The sequence below is a fragment of the Microtus pennsylvanicus genome, chromosome X (genome assembly GCF_037038515.1).
Source record: "Microtus pennsylvanicus isolate mMicPen1 chromosome X, mMicPen1.hap1, whole genome shotgun sequence".
NCBI lineage: Eukaryota > Metazoa > Chordata > Mammalia > Rodentia > Cricetidae > Microtus > Microtus pennsylvanicus.
Genome location: NC_134601.1, coordinates 85,055,019 through 85,074,682, shown reverse-complemented (window position 1 = coordinate 85,074,682; position 19,664 = coordinate 85,055,019). Strand labels below are relative to the sequence as shown.

Sequence of the window (19,664 nt, the reverse complement as noted above, 5' to 3'; positions counted from 1 at the left end):
AATCTTTTCAGTAAATAATCAGAGATTCCAAATAAATAAGTTAATGATGAAATCTCAAAGTCTTGTACAAGAAAAAAAATCAAAATTCAATAGACGTGAATAATAAAAAATCATGGAAGAAAATAATAAAGATGGGAGAAGAAATAAAATGGAAACAAAACATTACAAATAACCAAGAGAACAGACATTTTATTTAAAAAAGATAAGCATTGCCTCTTTGTCATTTGTATGTAGGAGGGCTACTGATTTTTTCTGAGTTAATCTTATATCCAGCCATTTTGCTGAAGGTCTTTGTAAGCTATATGAGTTCCCTGGTAGAATTTTTGGGATTGCTTATGTATACTCTAATATCATTTGCAAATACTGATTCTTTAACTTCTTCAATTCCAATTTGTATCCCCTTGAAACTCCCTGGAACCTATGAGGGTGACCCTAGCAAAGGCTTCTAGTAATGGTGGGTATTCGGCCTGAACCAGCCATTGCCTGTAACCAGGAAAGGCTTCCAGCGGTGGGACTGGGACATATTCACAGACAGCATACATCACCTCCCACATCACTGCCCCTTTTCTGTCTAAATAACAGAGTCAGAGCTGTTTGTACTGGCGAACCAGGAAGCCACCATTTTTTTAAAGAAATCTTGCAGGTTTTACTGCTAAAACTGAATCAAAAAACCTCTTAAAGGAGCCACGTCTCTGCTTTCTACCAGCAAACTGCGCAAGAAGCTGCATTAAACTCTTGGGGGGTTTTTTTGTGTCTAGAATTCCTTTTCAAGCTCTGCTAGGTTTTTAAGTGGATTTAGCTGGCCACGTTGGTGCCAATTTATTGTTGGGGGAGGCCACTTGTTTGTTTTCCAGCTGCCCAGACTCCCAAAACAATCACACAGAAATTATATTATGTGCAATACTGTTTGCCCAATAGCTTAAGTGTATTTCTGGACAACTCTTATATCTGAAATTAACCCATTCTATTCATCTATTTATTGCCACGTAGCTGTGGCAGAAAAGGGGGAATGGTGTGGAAAGTCCTTCTGTATCTGTGATGCTTTTATTGGTTAATGGATAAAGTTGTTTTGGCCAGTGGCTTAACAGAATAGAGCTAGGTGGGAAAACTAACCTGAATTCTGGGAGAAATAAGGCAGAGTTGAAGAGAAGCCATGTAGCCCCACCGGAGACAGAAGCCAGACAGAACTTTACCCAATAAGCTATAGCCATATGGTGATACACAGATTAATGGAGATGGGTTAGTTTAGGGTATAAGAGCTAGCTAGCAATACACCTAAGTGATGGGCCAAACAGTGTTTTAATTAATACAGATTTCTGTGTGATTATTTTGGGAGTCTAGGTGTCTAGAAAATTAATGAGCAGGTTTTGCCTAACAACAAGGAGGTGTAAGATAAAAGAGAAGGTCACATGGAAGTATGTAGATTAATATAAATGGGTTAATTTAAAATGTATGAGTTAGCTAGAAACAAGCTTGAGCTATTGGCTGAGCATTTATAATTAATATTAAGCCTCTTTGTGGTTACTGAAGAGCAGGTTGATGGGACAGAAAAGTTCAACTATGCCATAGGAATCAAGGATACCACAAGAACACAGCCCACATAATCAGTTAACTAACCAGGGGATCATAGGTACACACAGAGACTGAACCAGCCATCGTGGAGCCTGAATAAATCATCTGCATCAGGCCATCTGCATATATACTGTGGTTCTTTAGCTTGGGGTTTATCTTGGACTCCTAAAAATGGCAGTTGGGTGATGTGGGAGTGTCATATATCAATCTGTTGATTTCATTGGTTAAGCAATAAAGAAACTCCTTGGCCCTCATAGGTTAAAACATAGGTGGGAGGAGTAAACAGAACAGAATGCTGGGAGGAAAAGGAAGTGAGCTCAGACTCGACAGCTCTCCTCTCGGGAGCAGATGTCTCAGAGAGACGCCATGCTCCTCTCTCCCAGGCAGACGCGATCGATGAAGCTCCGACCCAGGATGGACGTAGGCTAGAATCTTCCCGGTAAGACCGGTGCTCACAGATTATTAGAGATGGGTTGATCGGGATATCAGAATTAGCCAGTAAGGGCTAGAGCTAAAGGGCCAAGCAGTGTTTAAATGAATACAATTTGTGTGTTGTTATTTCGGGGCATAAGCTAGCCAGGCAGCTGGGTGCTGGGGACGCAGCCCCGCCACTCCTATTACTACAGTTGGGGGTGTCTATGACTCTTTTGCCTGCTCTGGGACCTACTTCCTCCTACTGGGTTGCCTCATCAAGTCTTGATATGACTTATGCCTTATTTCATCTTGTTATGCTGAGTTCAGTTGATATCTATTAAACTTCTACTAAGTATAATGCTTTTTAGGTATATTTATGCTTTTGTATGGGTTCATTCTTTTCTATTGTTGAACAATATTACCTTTCATGGACATACTATAATTTGTTTACTCATTTACCTATTTACGGACATTCAGATTATTTGAGGTTTAGGAGATTATGAACAGAATAAAAATTTCATATTAGCCTAAAGGAAAAACATATTTCTGAAGTGTCTAACACAACATTTTATGCAGGAAAATATTATAGATGATGACTTAATATGAACCTACTTCATATGGTATTTTAAAAGGAAAACACTTTTGTATAATAGATTCTAAATCAATATACCAACAATAAACACATAAATAAATTTTATATACAGCCAAGTGCCTATAACATCACTCAGTAATCATGCTTTCTTCTTAATATTTCAATTAAAATAAGTCCATAAGTGTCTGGGGATATAGATAGATCAGTTGGAAGAATCCTTACCTAAGGCTCAAATCCTAGCACCACATAAAACTGGTCATAGTAGCTCAAACACACTCAGGCAGCAGAGGCAGAAGAATCATAAGTTTAAGATCACCTTCATGTAGTGAGTTCAGGACCAGCCTGGACTAGAGATGCTCTGATTAAATATATTAAATTAAAATATATAATATATTTATATATAAAATATATAATAAAATGACTACAATTTAGTCTTAGATTGCCAAGTACACACCATGGAATATGGAATTTGAAAAAAAATGAAAGCACCGCATCTGGACCCTCTTCATCTCTAACACATTGGTAAGAGGGCAATCAGGGGAATGTGGATCTTAGTAAAGAAACTGAAAGTGCTTTTGTAAGGAGTCCATTATAAGAAGAAATGGGTTATTCAGTATATTAAAAATAAAAACCATTCTTTAAGTTCATTCTAAAATAAATACTTACAGCAGTTTTATATGCAGCTTCAATGTAAAACACAAGGTTCTGTATAAAATTGACTTCATCTAGGCTGTGGATGATATGCAATCCTAAGGAAAAAAGATAAAGAGTTGGTCAGTTATCACTTCAGGGCTTCAGAAGTGGAGGTGAATTAGTGGACTCAGCTTAAATCAACTTCACTTCAATTGACTTGTTCCTACCTGTCCAGCATAACTGGCTTATATTGTTCTTCCCCATATGTTTACAAACATTTTTACTGAGATAGTCTATCGTACAGCTCATTGATACCAAGTATATAGTATAATAGTCTTTTATTGTGTGTACAGTATATATCTATCACTACAATCAATTTTAGGATATGTTCATCACCAGAAAAGTAATTCTTTACTCACTAGACATTCATATAAATGCAAGTGTATCATCTGCAGGCTTTATGTCAGTGTTTGTTGACAACAGTATTTTGAAGGTCCCTTTGTGTTGTAAGATGCATCAGTACTTTCTTTATTGCAAAAAATATTCAATTGTGTTGATGTACCACCTCTTACTTGTGTAATTATCAGGTGATAGACATTGGGTTGTTTTTACATTTTAGCTATCATAAATACTGCTGCTATAAATATTCATGTATACACCTTTTATGTGTGAACCCGTTGCCATTTTTCTTGAAGATCTACCCACTTAGGAGAGAAACTGCTAGAGTATATGGCAACTCTATATTTAAGTTTCTGCAGCATTACTAGACTCATCTCCAAAGTGGTTGTATAATTTTTATTAAAAATTTTCAATTACATTTGTGTGTGTGCATGCCATAGTACACAGGGAGGTCAGAGGACAATTTGAGGGAAGTTTCTTCTCAAAATCTACCATATGGGTCTAGGGATTGCATTCAGGTTGTCAGGCTTAGTACCAAGCACTTTTATCTGCGGAGACATCTCCTTTGCCCCTATTTTACACTTCTCAGAGCAGTGGATGAGGGTTCCAATTTCTCCGTATCTCCAGCAACACTTTTTATCTGTTTTGATTACTGTTATTCTGGAATGGTTGAAGTGGTTCTTATAGTTATTTAGGTCCACATTTCTCTACTGATTGATGATGCACAGCATCTGTTCACATACTTAGTGTTTATTTATACATATTATTTAAAAAAATCAATTCAAATCCTCTAGCCACTTTAAAATTTTTTTGAGCTTTTATTTATGTGTTGAGCGTCTTTGCCTGCATGTATGTCTGTGTACTATATGTATGCTGTGTCCATAGGGTCCAGAGGAAGGTGTCAGATTGGCTGAAACTAAAGTTAGAGATGGTTGTTAGCTACCATATGGGTGCTAAGAATTGAATTCAGGTCCTCAGGAAGAGCTATTAAATACTGATTCATCTTTCCAGTCAACTCCAGCCATTTTAAAGGAGGCTATTAGTTTTTTCTTTTCTCTTTCTCATTTGTTTTGAGATAGGGTCTTCATATAGCCTCAAACATGAGGCCCCCATATTTTTACCTTCCAACTACTAGGTTTAGAAGCATGTACTACCCCACCACATCTGACTTTATTATGTTGTTATTTTTCTAAATAACGAGTTGTGGTAATTCTTTATACTAGATACAAATTGTTTATATATGATTAGCAAATACTTTATTTTATATCTATAGGTTGCTTTTACACACACACGACAGAAATACATACATGCGTAATACATATATACATACATACATACATATGAGAGAGAGAGCAAGCAGCATTTTAATGGGGTCTCATGGGTTAGCAGCGAATTTGCTAATATTTGAGGATGACCCTCAACTCTGGATCCTCCTACATATACTTCCCAAGTGCTAGGATCACAAATGGACATCATATTGTACATAGATTATCTTTTACTTTCTTGAATGGGTCCTTGGAAACATAAATGTTAATTTTGGTAAATACCAATTAATACTTTTTCTTTAGCTGTTTATGCTTTTGGTATTATATCCAAGAGAACTTTCCCTCCTATTTTATTTTCTTCCTTCCTTCTCTTCTCTTTTTTTTTTGAGAAAAGATCCTCATATATCCTAATAATCATATTGAACTCACTGTACAGTTGAGCCTAGCCTTGAACTCCCAATCCTCTTGTCTCCATCTCGCAAGTGTGGGGATTACAGCTGTGCTCTACCACCTACACCCTCCATGCATTACTCAAAATTGGTATCATTTCTTGTCAAAGTATTTCACTAACCTTTTTACTAGTCCTCCATCTTAATTTTGTTCCTTATCCAATATACCTCATCCAATCTATCTTCTTGGTAGTAGAATGAACCACCTCAAAGTCCCCTGATTATCTACATTGAATGGTTCTCTATGGATTGCAGACTATAATTTCAAACTATTTAGCATGCTATACAAGTCCTCAAATAGCTAGCCCTAACCTTCTAGCTAGAAATCTACCCTTACCTTGATGACAAGTTTCTTTCAAACTTCTGTACTATATACTTATTATTAGTCCCTTCCCCTTCTGAAATGTAAATTTTGATTTATTCAAACTTTTTTCTCAAAGACTTAATCAAATAATATCTACTTTATTACAAGCACTTATCAAGGTCAGCTAATTGAATTGAAAATTAAGTTAGGAGTCAATAAACATTTGTTTAATGAATATATCTCATGAAGCTTTTTAATGTATCTCTCTTTCTATCTGGGGGAATCACATTTAAAACCATATTTAGTGCCTGCTTTGTTTTTTGTTTAAAGCTAGGCAGTGATAGAGAACACCTTTAATACCAGCACTCAGGAGGCAGAGGCAAGTGGATCTCTGAGTTTGAGGTCAGCTGGGTCTACAGAGAAAATTCCAGTATAGCCAGGGCTACACAGAGAAACTCTGTCTCAAAAAACCCCACAAACCCCCAAAATACTGAAACAACAAAATAAACAGCTTCCAGAGTTGGCATTAAAATATTATCCAAAATGAAATTATAACTACCATTCTATTTAAAGAAATAGAACAAAATTATATTTATTCTGGAAGAAAGTTTTCATCTAAAAGAAGACTAATTGGATAGTTAATTTATAGTTTCACAGAAAGGTTATTCAGACTCCAGGCCATATGTTCTAGAAGAAAAATTAAAGAGTTTATCACCAAACGCTTATTTGAAAAGAGAGAAGACTATTCTGAGGGGATTCACACTTTGGGTGCCTTTAGTACCGAGGAACTGGCCAAACAGGAAGACAAAGAAATTGAAATATCAAAAATACAGCGTTCAGGACTAAGCAAAAGGCTCAGCTGTAAAAGTACCCACTTTGCAATGATAAAGATTTGAGTCGTGATCTCCGGCAACCACATAAAAGCTGGGAATGTCATGTACATCTGTAACTCTAGCTCTGGGGAAGGTGAGAGGGAGGCAGAGTCCCACTGCTCACTGGTTATTCACTAGCTTTGGGTTCAGTGAGAGACCCTGTTTCAAAAGATAAAATGAAAAGCAATGGTAGAAGACACCTTGATATCAACTTCTGACCTCCACACACACAAGCAGACCCATGAACATGCACTTCTAGCCACATATGAACACACACACTACAGACACACACACAAGCATGGCACCAGCTCGATATGATGGAACACACCTATAATCTCATCTAATTGAGAGTCTGATAAAGGAAGATTATAAGTTTGAGTCTAGACTGGGCAACTGAGTGAAACTCTTTCTCTCAAAAAAAATTTTAAAAGCTAGGATTTTAGCTTAGTGGCAGAGTGCTTCCCTAGCATGTGTGAGTCCCTCTGTCGAAACCCCAGCACCACAGCTAAAAACACACACACACACACACACACACACACAGTACTGTGAATACATTAACTTATTCAGAATGGTCTGGAAATGTTCTTATTAAGTTTAGGAACTGGATTACTAGGATTACTTCCACTTTTAGTTTTACATCTATAAAGGAAACTATATTGTTTGTTTGTTTTGAGACAGGATCTCACTATATAGCTTTGACTGGCCTAGAAGTTGTTATACAGACCAGGGCTGGCCTGGAACTTACAACAATCCTTCGGCATCTACCTTCTAAGTGTTAGAATTATATACAAATGTGAGCTACTACATTACTTATAATTTTCTTCTACATATCAAGCATCAAAATATAATTACAAATTATTTACATAGAATACTGTTTAACAAAACATATATATTTAGATTCAAATCATACTCACAATGAGTATACAAAGTAGATGTTTCTATAGTTACACTAATCACAGGCATATTACTACAGTACGAAAATAAGAAAAAAACCTTCAACCTTCCCACCTATATCCTGGCATCTGAGAATTAATAAATAATAAAAATGCCTGTCTAAAGATCTAGTCAAGAATTTCATGTGCCTGTTTTCATAGAGTATTAATTAGATTCTCAATACAAATTTGTTTCTCAATAAAATAATATATTGCCTAGACCTCAAAAAACTTTTCTAGCTGTATAAAACTCACAAAATTCCATTATTTATAAGGTACTTATTTGAATACTATAAAGAGATATTTTATTTTCTGGCCAATACCTACAGAGAAGCCAAAAGAACCAGAGCAGATGCTCCAAGCCCAGGGGCACGCAGTAATTCTCTCCTTGTACTGACCTGAGGCAGTCATTTGTGCTAGAAAGAGCAGGTACACAGAAGTAGCATCCAACTGCAGGTGTCCCCACTGGTCATCACCCACTACTGTGGCACAAGTTTTGGTGTTGTACTTGGCATGGAGGCTATCCTTAGTACTCTGACTATACTTGAAGGACTCTACTTTATCCACCTGAAGAGAAAATAGCATAAGAAGGATAGTTAGAAAGTCAGCCCATACGCTATGTATCTGTAGTGCTATGGCATATAGCACTGAACTCCACCTTCCCTAAGCATAACCCTGAGTGAATATTTAAGATACATGCTTATCTGTTTTCCGCTACACCATGTGCTACTTTTAATAAAAAACAACAAATGGTCAAAACAGCTATTTCCTGTCCATTGCCTTTCTTCTATGCTTTTCAAATGGTTGCTTTGTCATATTGTAGAGAAACTGGAAGTTCAAATGTATTAACACTTTAGTAAGATAACCCAGTGTTATACATTTGTTCCTGAAATTAAAGTAGAAATCTACAGATACATTGAAAGAGGATATTTTTATTTGATGTGTGTACATGACATGGTAGTTTGTAAGTATGGATACCCCCAAAAGCCAGAAGAGGGCATGAGATTCCTTGGAGCTGAAGATACAGGCAGTTGTGAGTCGCCCAACATGGATGTTGGGAACCAAACTCAAACTCAGGTTCTCTGCAAGAGGTGCTCTTTGTTCAGGTCCTCTGCAAGAGCAATATGTGCTCTTAACCACTGAGCCATCTCTCTGAGTTTTGAAGATGCCATGAGAAGAGTTAATGAGAACCATACAGAGTCTCAGAGAAATAGTATTATAGAAAGCTGAAATAACAAATTAGAAGAATACCATTGGGAGCTGGGGTATAAGTTTAGTGATAATGTGTTCTGAGGATGCATAAGGCCCTGGGTTCAATTTGTAACACACACACACACACACACACACACACACACACACACACACACACACGGGGCAGGGGGAGCCTTGTGAGTGAGCAAGCAGGGGTGGGGTGGGGGAGTGCAAAAGTCCAGACAGGAAACCTTGGGTATAAGGCAATAGTTCTTGACCTAATTCCTGAAATGTAGTTATTATTATTTATGCCTCTGATGTATAATAACCAGGACATCTTAAATATGTTCATTAAATTTGTGACTATACATACTCAATAAGATAGAAAATATACATATCTGAAATACAAATGAAGCAGAAAAGACAGAGAGAAAAATGATATATGTGAACAAACTAGTAAAAAGATATATACAACAATTAATTATATATATATTGAAAAGTCATTTGTAGATAAGTTTAGAAGTTGAGCATTGATTTCTTTCTACTTTCACAAAGTTAAGTCAGATTAAATATGTACATGTTTTAAGATCCTATAATAAAGGTTTATTACTAAAAAATGTTTGTGTGGAGAAAATGTCATAAACTTAAAACATAACTGTAAAAATATTTGCAATGTATGTGACAAATGATTAATATCCTTAATGTACAAGAACTCAGTAGGAGAAAAACAAATAAGCTGTCAACAAAAGGAGGTAAAGCTCTAGCAAGCAATTCACCAGTAAGGGACTGCAGATTTCCAATTTACATACAAAAGAATATTCAGCTACACTCAATGTCAGGGAATGCCAATTACTTCAAGTTCAAGATCCTTTGTCCCCAATCATAAAATTAAAAATACTTTGATTTTTTTTCTAATTACATTTTACATCAAATCTCATCTGGTGGAAACACTAAATTCAAATCAATATAGGGCTATGTATACGCTTTATTCCATTTACAGTAAAAGGAATGACTCCCTATCAAGAAATGTTTTCATATTGTAGAGCATTCTTCTCTTTCCACTGAATATATGAGAAATTATATGATACATGTACTTTGCTATCTTTTAAAAATCTAAAAATTTATTACTAAAACTGATCTGGACCTAAGAGTTTAAACAGTTCTAAAAAAATTATTTGTAAAAGGAGGAAAAATCCTGGAAGGGAATATTCCCATTGTAATAGGGTGGTGTAAGTCTCTGTGACATACCCACCTGAGAGTTCCAAACTTTCTAAAATTAGAGTGTACTATTTGTGAATCTGAAAAAAGGCTATAGGCATTATTTGGGAAGTTGTTAGGATACTGTCTTGTTATGCATTGTTACCATTGCCATACCTGTCTGATCATGCAGTGCAGCAGTCCCCTCATTAACTTCACTACACTCTGCAGAAATAAATGGAAACAAGGCTGTTATAAACATACTGAGCTACAAGAACACTGACTCAGCAACTTCAGTCGGTACATGACCTTTGGAGAACAAGTAACCCTATCCTGGGTTCTAGTTACGTGGCATTTACTTTATAGGTACACAGAACAGATTGCAGCTAAAAAATTAAATCAAAAGCCATAGGCTATGATTCCTTGGATTTAAATAATAATATAAGTTTGGAAGTTTTACCTAAAAATAAGGCAACCATCTAACAGGGGAGATGAAACAGCTAGAGAAAAGGAACAAGTCAACTTACATGGTATATACCCTACAGTCTCCATAGCATCTTTGAATTTTTTTCATTTTATTTTTTAAAGATTTTTTTCATTTTATATGTATGGGTGTTTTGATTATTTGTATATATGCAGATCATATGCACGCCTGGCATAAGTAGTGAATATGTTTTAGAACATATCAGCATAGAATAGCTTCTCCAATTCTCTACAAAGCTTTCTGTTTCACAATCTAGAAGACCTTAAATTGGCCTTGTGTCCCACAGATCATACTATGAGCAATTTTTAAAGTAATACTGTGAGGGTGCCCATAAAATGAGGACACCTTTAAGAGAAAGAGTGACAATTCACTACTGTTTGGTCTAGTACCGGTTTGGTTTTACTTGGAAAGGTGGGTTTTCAAGCACACAGAGTTTGAAGAGCCACAGAATACACAGAGAAAACTATTAAGACAAATGAAAACCGGAGTTTGGATCACAAGTAAGATCAGAGTTAAAGGAACAGATTTGCATAGAGGTAATAGAAAAGCCATGAAAAAAAAGATGAGAGAGGAAACAAGAGAATAAAATAATCAGAAGTGGAAGCAGCCAAAGAGAGACCTTGATTTACCTGAGTATTTATTTTTATAGCTATGATATTATATCTATATGCCCAAGAAAGGGGACATTTGTAAAAGCATACCTATGAATAATTCCAATATAGAATATAGAAGTTAGTTAAACCTATTTCTTCTCATCCACAATTCTCGTCTATTCTCAACTTTTATGAGAGAGAAGCTAAAATAACAGTTGAAACAAAGAATATAAATGATTAACACGGTTTTGGGGAAAATCTATACACTAATGTTAAGTTGGCAGTAGGTAGAAATTTAACCCATGGATATACTGGATTTAATCTATGTTCATTTACTAGTTACAGGTCAGTTATTATCTAGGCACATTATTAGATCTGTCTATATTAGAATCTCAAATTGTTTTAAAGTAAGGTCCAGTAAGGATATCTCTGAAAAGTTTTCCAAGCAATTCCAACGTATGGCCAGAGTTTAGATTACTCATCTGGGCCAGGGACAAATTCAACCCATCACTGTTTCTGTCTATACAGTTATTGAAATATTGCCATGCTAATTCTTTACATATCATCTTTGGTTCTTTTCTGTTATACCTACAGAGCAGAGTAATTAGAGACAAGTGAACTATATGCCAAACATATTGACCATCTGACCCTTTACAAAGATGGGTGGGTTTCTAAATTAATGCTGACATAAGTTTTTAAAACATCAGACCTAATAATCAAATTTATTTTGATCCTTTAAACAAATCCATATAAAATTTAGTAATTCCCACAAAAGCTTTTCTGAAGCTATTTCCCATTTTCATAATATACTGAAACATTATAAAGTTACTAATAAGGTGATATAAAAATATTTTCAGCTATGTGAAAGGTCATATAACAGAACACTAAAATTTTAGAACTGGCAATTCAGCTTTTTCCTCATTTTTCCACTTGGGTCAAATAAGGAAAGAAACCAAATCAGCATTATGATGCGACAACAGATTTATTCTAATGATCTTGAAATGTTTTGATCAAATTATATAAGACATGTATTTACAGTTCTGCTGATATTAATCTATAGCAATCAATACAAGGAACAAGCTACCAAAGTACTAAAGTATCACAATACCAAAACATTCAGTAGGATACAGGACTAGGGGTTTTAAAAAAACCATTCCTACATTTTCCAAATTTCTATTATGGCATTATTTCTACAAAAGATGTATACTTCCTAGGCTAGAGCAAAAACTCCATTAAGTTTTGTGTCTATTGCTATTGTGCTATTGCTATTGACAACATAGTGAGACTTGTCCCACTGCCGGCAACTACAGCTTCTGATTATATTGCTACTCTTAAAAATAGCAAATCCCAATATCCTGACTTACAGATCACAAATGGAGTTCAAGGGAAACGACAGGAGAAAATGGCTGGTCTGGTAAGGCTCTTCTCTAATGGCAAGAGATCCACGTATACTTACAACTAAGAGCAGAGTACTTTATCATTACAGAGTTTATGGAATCCAAACAATGCCAACTTATTGCTCTTTTAGACACTTGAGAGGATGTAGTTCCGTTTGTGCTCAGAAGTTCCTTAAAGGATGCTAATTTACTGAGGGGAAGATGCATTAAAAGTTGGCTTAAAATCATCTCCTAATGCTGACTTCAATTTGTCCCGAGGCAGGTAACAAGCTCTCTAAAATAGTGGTCATAACTATAAAAATCAACAGAGTCATACTTCTGTCTGATGAGGAAGGCCTGTTGATTTGTGCCAGTTATGTGTATATAAATACTACAATTATTTTTCAAAAATAAGTAAAATAGTACTTATCTGCTCCCAAATAGTCTTCTCAGTGAAAACAAAATGGTGGAACTTGAAAATACACTTAGAGGATTATTAACTTTAGGACTATCAGGGTAGGATTTTGAAAAGGAGTGAATATACTGCACCCCTTTCCTTGAATCTACAAGTTTCAAGTTTCCACTGCAATAACCAAATCAAACTGCTTCAGTCAGAGTACAGGGAAACTTTATAGAATGCAATTTCAGCAGGATGGCCTACGAGCGACATTTCCTTTAGCTCCCACTCACCCTACCACAACCGCACACAGCTCCACATCTCTACGTGATTCTGTTTGGATTACCTGCTCCAGCTCATAGGCCTTCGCCTTGTCCTCATCACGGTCTGCGTTTTTCCGATATGCCAGGCCCAAACCCCACACAGCCAGGATGCTGTACACATTATCTCGGACCCAGGCATCTTTCTGATCATAACTGGCTGGAAGCAGTCCTGTCACTGGATTCTGCAAGATCAACCAAGAGAGGACAGGCAGCTAACCTCAGAGTGTAAAAGGAAACATAATCTATGGAATAGTTTATTTGGAAATCTTAGTTTTTCTCCTACTTCCCCATTCTTGAGTTTTAGAACTTTTTTTTTTTTTTACCAATTTCAGGCAGACATTATCCCCCAGCTTTACTGAGTTATAACTGACAATAAAAATTATACAGATTTACAGTATGCAACAGGTTAATTTGACACATACATGAATCTATGGAGAAATGATTAGCGCAATCATGCTAATGTAGCCATCACCTCACTTTGATGTGGTGGGATTTACTCTTTCAGCAAATTTCAGGTATACAATTCAAGTACTATGGAATAGTCAGTGTGCTACTGATGTTAATCAGTGTTGCAGAACATACTTGTTTTGTAACAGAAAGCTTGTTCTCTTTCCGTGTGCTATCTTAAGACTGAGAAAGAGCCGATTGGAGGCTTACAAATCCAAATGTGGGTATTATTAAAATAAAGGCACTATTAAAGTTATTATCAAATGTATTACTAAGAATTGCTAAAAGTATTTTTTAAAAATGTAATTTTTCAGTTAAACTCAACTACGAATGAAGTAAAGGAGTAAAAAATATATTTAGAAATAAATACAGTCAGGTGTGGTGTCTTATGCCTATAATTTCTTGGCTGGAGAGACTGAGCAGGAGACTGATGCTACTTCAAGGCCAGCCTTGGCTACATACTGGGTTTCTGTTCATCATGGGCTACAGAGTAAGACTTGGTTTCAAAAACAAACCAAACAACTCCAAACAGTATACATTAGCCAGGTGCAGTGGTGTATACCTGTAATTCCAGCACTGAGGGGCTGAAGCAGGAGGATGGAGAGTTTGAGGTCAGCCTGGGTTACAGGGTGAAATCCTGTCTCCAGCAAACAAACAAAACAAAAACAACTTAGGAAACAAACAACAACATCAATAACAACAAAAACCCCACTGGTTTATGATCTGTTATCCAAACTCAGGAGACTGTGGCTTCCAAGTTCAAGGCCAGCCTAAGCCATGGAGCAAAACTATTTAAACAGAAGTATACACAATGTGCCTTGACCTTGGCAATAGTCTAAGGTCTCTTAGGATGGCTAAATGTTCTCCTACATCTTTGCGGGGAGTAGAAGTAGATGGCTGAAACCCGGGGTGAGGGTGTCAGTAAACAAGTGCTCCTGGTACCCACCTGTAGCCGGGGGTGGGGGGAAGTGGGTGGTTACTGGAATTACTGCAGAGGGCTGGGAGTTGTGGTTATTCATGCCACACTTTGGTTCTTCCTCAGGTTCAACGTGTAACTTTCCTGCAGGATCTTTTAAGGCCTCCCCACAGACAAACGCTTTCGAGGGTTCACCGAGGGTCAGTGTCCAACTGCTCACACTTCACCCTTGCTTACTCTTACCTGATGGCACAGGATGGTCTGATGCACCAGCCGAGCATAGCCGTCCAGGCGGACCCCTGAGTTACTCCGACTCCTCATCGCACCAAGTACCTAATCCCCCAGTCCACACTCGGGGGAAGCTTGGACACCAGGCCTGCGGAAACCTTCGGAGTGCACGCTCACTCGCTTGGCCGATGGTTCCCGCGCGGCGCCCCACTCCAGCGGCCTCGGAGTCCACTTTAGGTGGCGGCTCAGCTTCCCGTGGTCTAGGCTTCAACTCGCAACGTCCCCGGTCTCCACTCAGTCTCCCATGACCCCCGGGAGCCGAACCGGCATCCTCCGTTGGACTGAGGGAGATCTCAGCAGCCCGGAGCCTCCAGGCTGGCAACTGCGGCGGGTCAGCGGCCGCGGCCCCGCCTCCCCTGGCGAGCACGCGAGGGCGGGGCGTGGGTCCTGCAGCTGCGCGCTGCGCCCACGGGCTGGCCGCTGGGGCGCGTGGGGGGGGGCGGCCCGGGGCGGCCCTCCGCCCAGAATGTGTCGCCGTAGGCAATGTGCTCTCCTGAGGTTATTTTTGAAACATTCCAAGTGACTATTTTAATTTTGCACGCCTGTTGTGTGCACAGGCTGTTGCTCTCACTTCTGAGGGACTAGTTTTAGGAACCCACGGGAACTTGGAAAGTGAAAGGAGAGACGACGCGCATTTGCGCTCAAGGGCTGAGCGGTTCGATTTCCGGATCTTTGACAAAAAAGTCGGATTAAACTCTGAAACCAAACAAAAGAGAGCTCCCTGGGGTTATTGGCTCCTTAGAGACGCGCGAGTCCAGGGCGTGGGAAGGAAGAAGCAGTTAGAGATCTTTGAGGAAGTAAGTGTTGCAGGCAGGGAACAGGGCAAAGAGCGAGCAGCAACCGAGGGTGGCCTTGGTGGGACAGCTGGCAGTGGAGTACCTGCTTTGGCAGGCTTCCCCCTAGTGTTGCCACCACAACAAAGATTCAGCTGAAAATAAAGCGGGAGAGGGGTTAGGGAAGAAGGCTGCAGAGGACACTGTGACAGGCTTGGGGAATCTGCCTCCTGCAAGAAGTCCCCAGGGCCTTTGCTTCCTTGCTCTACAGTCCCCACCCCCCATCTTTTTTTCTCTACTGTTCGAAACCCTGCACCCCAGTCAGGGCTCAGCTGGAGTACCACCTGCTTTCTGAATTGCGGGGTAAGCGTGAGACTGTCGCTTGACCTTTCGAGTTCTAAATCTAAGCCTTCCCTGGCCACCTCCCTCGGGCCACAGTGATTTTGCATTTTCATTCATCTTTTTTTTTTCTTCTTCTTAAGTTTCTTCTCTCCTTACAAGCTGCTTCTGAACCACCGCCACCGCCGCCATGGCCTCGTCCTCACTAAGTATAACAAATAGGCACCTTGGAAGGTGACTAATGAATCTTTGCTAATGAAGAAGATTGAAGGCTGAGTGCTCAAGAACGCTGAGCTGGGATTTTCTGGTTAAACAGCCAGCCAGTGATGCAGTTCAATACAGTGACACGGACTTCTCGGGCAGGCAGGCAAATAGTTTCCATTGCAGTCACTACCTACGCAAATGCAGTGACTGGCAAATAAGCCACTTCAAGGCCTTAGTGCACAGGAAAGGGGAGTTCAATTTGGAGAGTATCCCCCTGCTCGGGTCCCTAACTCCCTGATAGCTTGCTTTCACTCAGACTGTAGCCTCAGCCACCTTTTTCTCTACCCTTGTCCCCTTCAAGTGTCTGTCCTCTGGACTTTTTTCATCTCAATATTATCTAAACACATTTTCAAAGCATTAAAATAATATAGGATCACCGAAGAAAACTTGCAAAATACAAAAAAGTAAATCAAAATTTGAAACCATCCGTCATGCCCCACACCACCACCTGTTGACACATGCATTTTCTACTGTTTATATTCCTTCTGCATAGATCTCCCTTCACCTCCTAATATCATAAGTGGATCAGGAATGGCAGACGTGAGCTATCACTAAGAACGGTAGCTAGCTGGCTAGCAATAGACCCTGTTGGCTGGCATTGCCTGGGTGCTTTCATCGTCAGTCCAATTTAGATTTTCAGTCTTGTAGTCTTAGAAACCTGATCTGCTCAGTGTCCCAGAACTGGTAAGACACAGGAGGCTGACTCATGCTGATTACCTCACAAGAGCTTGGTGCATGAAGACCTGGACGCTGCTTGATAATGAGAACTGTACCATAGCTTACATTAACTGACCACCACATTTTCTCCCTTTAGTAAGTTGCAATCATTATTATATAACTTAAATCATGGTCCTATTAGGTAGATGCACTCCTGATTAGCATACATTAGATGTACAAAATAGTGAGTTTCTTTAAAATGCATTCATAATTAAACCTTAGAGGTGGAGAAGTGACGGCACATGAAAATTAAGTCCTAGTTGGCAGTGTGATCTATGTTGGTTTCATGTATCTTCCAGGGCTTACCGGTACATTTTTAAAAGTCTATCAAAATTATAAATCAAATTAGAGTTGTCAGTCTGAAATCACTGTTTCTTTTAAAAATTATTGTCACATAAAAGTTGTACATACTTATGGAGTACCATGTGATGTTTTGATGCATACACATGTTGTATAATATTTAAATTAGTATGTAAGTAAACTTTTTATAAATAGAGTTGAACTATTACAAATAAGGTTAAATATCTTCTACCAGAGTCTTCTTCATCCCCTTCCTGAAGGCAGCTGCCATGATTGGATTGACTTGTGTCCTTCCAAATTGGTTCTGAAGGATTTATACTTATATTTGGAAATATGCATATAAAAAATGTACTATCACTTTATCTGTGTCTTAAAAATTGTCATTTATTTATTTTTTGTATGTACGTATGTGATGTATGTGTATATCCATCTGTGGGGGGGGAGTGTGTGTTAACCAGCAGAGGTTGAAGTTAGGTGTCCTTTTTATCACTTGCCACTTTGTCTTTTGAGAGGAGACGTCTCACTAAAGCTTGAGCTCACTATTTTAGCTGTCCAGAAGTATTCACCTGTCTCCTTCCCCCAAGTGCTAGGGCTACAATCGAGCACAACCACTTCAAGCTTGTTCATGGGTGAAGGGCATCTGAATCTCTGAGCCATCTCCCCAAACTTCCTTTTTTCTTTTTTTTCTTTTCTTTTTTTGAGAAAGGCCTCACTTTATAGCCTTGGATTGCCTATACTCACTATTTAGACTAGGCTGGTCTGGAACTCACCAAGTATAACAGGGTAGATTCGAACTTACACAGAGATTCTCCTTTCTCAGTCAGTACTTGACCTCTCAGCTAGAGCAAATAAGACAATTGGGGGATATCAAAAGGATTCAAATTGGAATGGAAGAAGTCAAAGTATCTTAATTTGCAAATGATATGATGATATACATAAGTGACCCTAAAAATTCCACCAGGGAATTCCTGCATCTGATAAACACCTTCAGCAAATTAGTTAGATATAAAATTAACTCACATAACTCATCTTCCTAAATACAAATGAAAAATGGACTGAGAAAGAAATCAGGGAAACAACACACTTCACAATAGCCTCAATAATATAAAATATATTGGAGTTACTCTACCCCAGCGAGTGAAAGACTTCTGTGATAAAAACTTTGAGACATTGAAGAAGATATCAGAATATGGAAGGATCTCACATGCTCATTGATGGATAGGATTAACATAGCAAAAATGACTACTATACCAAAAGTGATCTACAGATTCAATGCAATCTTCATCAATATTCAAACACAATCCTTCACAAATCTTGAAAGGAAAATCTTCAACTTCGTATGTAAACACACACACACACACACACACACACACACACACACACACAGCTTCCAGTTTAGTGTTTTTATGGGATTTCTGAGTGTGCAAATGAATTGGTCTCTGTTTCTTGTGCCTTCTCATGTGCTCTTCTGCTAGTTTTTTTTTGTTGTTGTTGTTCTGTTATGTGTTATTTTTATGCTGATGTGTTAGTTTTTATCTTATTATATTTTATTTTACCATTATGACTCAGAAGACTGATGTTTTTAAATAAGAAACAGAAAGGGAGTAGATTTGTATGGAATGGAAGAAGAGGAAGAACTAGCGTGAGTAGGGGGAAGGGAAACAGTAACCAGGATATATTGTGAGAAAAAAGTCTATTTTCAATAAAAGGAAAAAAACATAAAAATAAATGATAAATCATATCAATATAAAAGTATTGACGTAAAAATAAATGTATGTATCATTTATTATCAATAACATAAAAGAAATCAGTAAAAAAGGAAAATAAAGGTGATTGGTGTTGCTGGTGAGATAGTTCCGCAAAAGGCATGTATTGTTCTTGCAACATATCTAGGCTTGATTCCCAGCACCCACATTGTGGTTTATAGCCATCTGTAATGCTATATCCAGGGAATCATATACCTTCTTCTGACCTCCTTGGGCACCAGGCATATACATGGTACACATACATAAATTCAGACTAAATACTCAAACACGTAAAACAAATCTAAATTGCAGAAATAGAAAAGGGTGGGTAATAATACCATGAAAGCTAAAAGAGGATTCCTGGGGGTGGAAAGGTCCAAGAGAGTGCAGGAGTGGCTCAGCATGTTAAGGCAAGCAACAGAAACCAAATTATGTATGAAAATGCTATAATGAAATGGGTTACTTTGTATACTAATTAAAAAGTAAACATTTTTGGTTGTACTAATTTTAAAAAGATCTAATATAAGTTCAATTGGCTAATGTAATAGTTTTTATGACTTTTTTCTTTGTATGTTGGAGTAGGTGTGCACATGTGAATGAGGACCAGAGGTCAACATCAGGCATCTTTCAGGTGCTACACATCTTGATTTTATTTATTTATTTATTAATTTATTTATTTATTTTTATTTATTTATTTAAGATTTCTGCCTCCTCCCCGCCACCGCCTCCCATTTCCCTCCCCCTCCCCCAATCAAGTCCCCCTCCCTCATCAGCCCGAAGAGCAGTCAGGGTTCCCTGCCTTGTGGGAAGTCCAAGGACCTCCCACCTCCTTACAGGTTTAGGAGGGTGAGCATCCAAACAGCCTAGGCTCCCACAAAGCCA

At 38.2% G+C, this 19,664-nt stretch overlaps 2 protein-coding genes across 7 annotated transcripts in view; one reads left to right on the top strand and one right to left on the bottom strand.

Moving 5' to 3' along the window:
- Positions 1-15,021, bottom strand: part of Phka1 (phosphorylase kinase regulatory subunit alpha 1) — a 133,289-nt gene extending 118,268 nt beyond the window's left edge. For 5 of the 6 annotated variants that reach the window (XM_075956757.1, XM_075956758.1, XM_075956759.1 and 2 more), the window contains exons 1-5: positions 14,600-15,014; positions 13,017-13,175; positions 9,998-10,045; positions 7,831-7,999; positions 3,245-3,327 (exon numbers count right to left, since the gene is read on the bottom strand). In XM_075956757.1, coding sequence (XP_075812872.1) covers positions 3,245-3,327; positions 7,831-7,999; positions 9,998-10,045; positions 13,017-13,175; positions 14,600-14,677 — 537 coding nt within the window. In that variant the 5' untranslated portion in view covers positions 14,678-15,014. Of the gene's footprint in view, positions 1-3,244; positions 3,328-7,830; positions 8,000-9,997; positions 10,046-13,016; positions 13,176-14,599 lie in introns of all 6 variants that reach the window. The other variant, XM_075956760.1, reaches the window with a different exon arrangement.
- The window catches only part of LOC142840394 (uncharacterized), a 67,271-nt gene continuing 62,495 nt past the window's right edge, over positions 14,889-19,664 (top strand). The window contains exons 1-2 of the mRNA XM_075956935.1: positions 14,889-15,120; positions 15,230-15,441. Coding sequence (XP_075813050.1) covers positions 14,889-15,120; positions 15,230-15,441 — 444 coding nt within the window. The remainder of the gene's footprint in view (positions 15,121-15,229; positions 15,442-19,664) is intronic.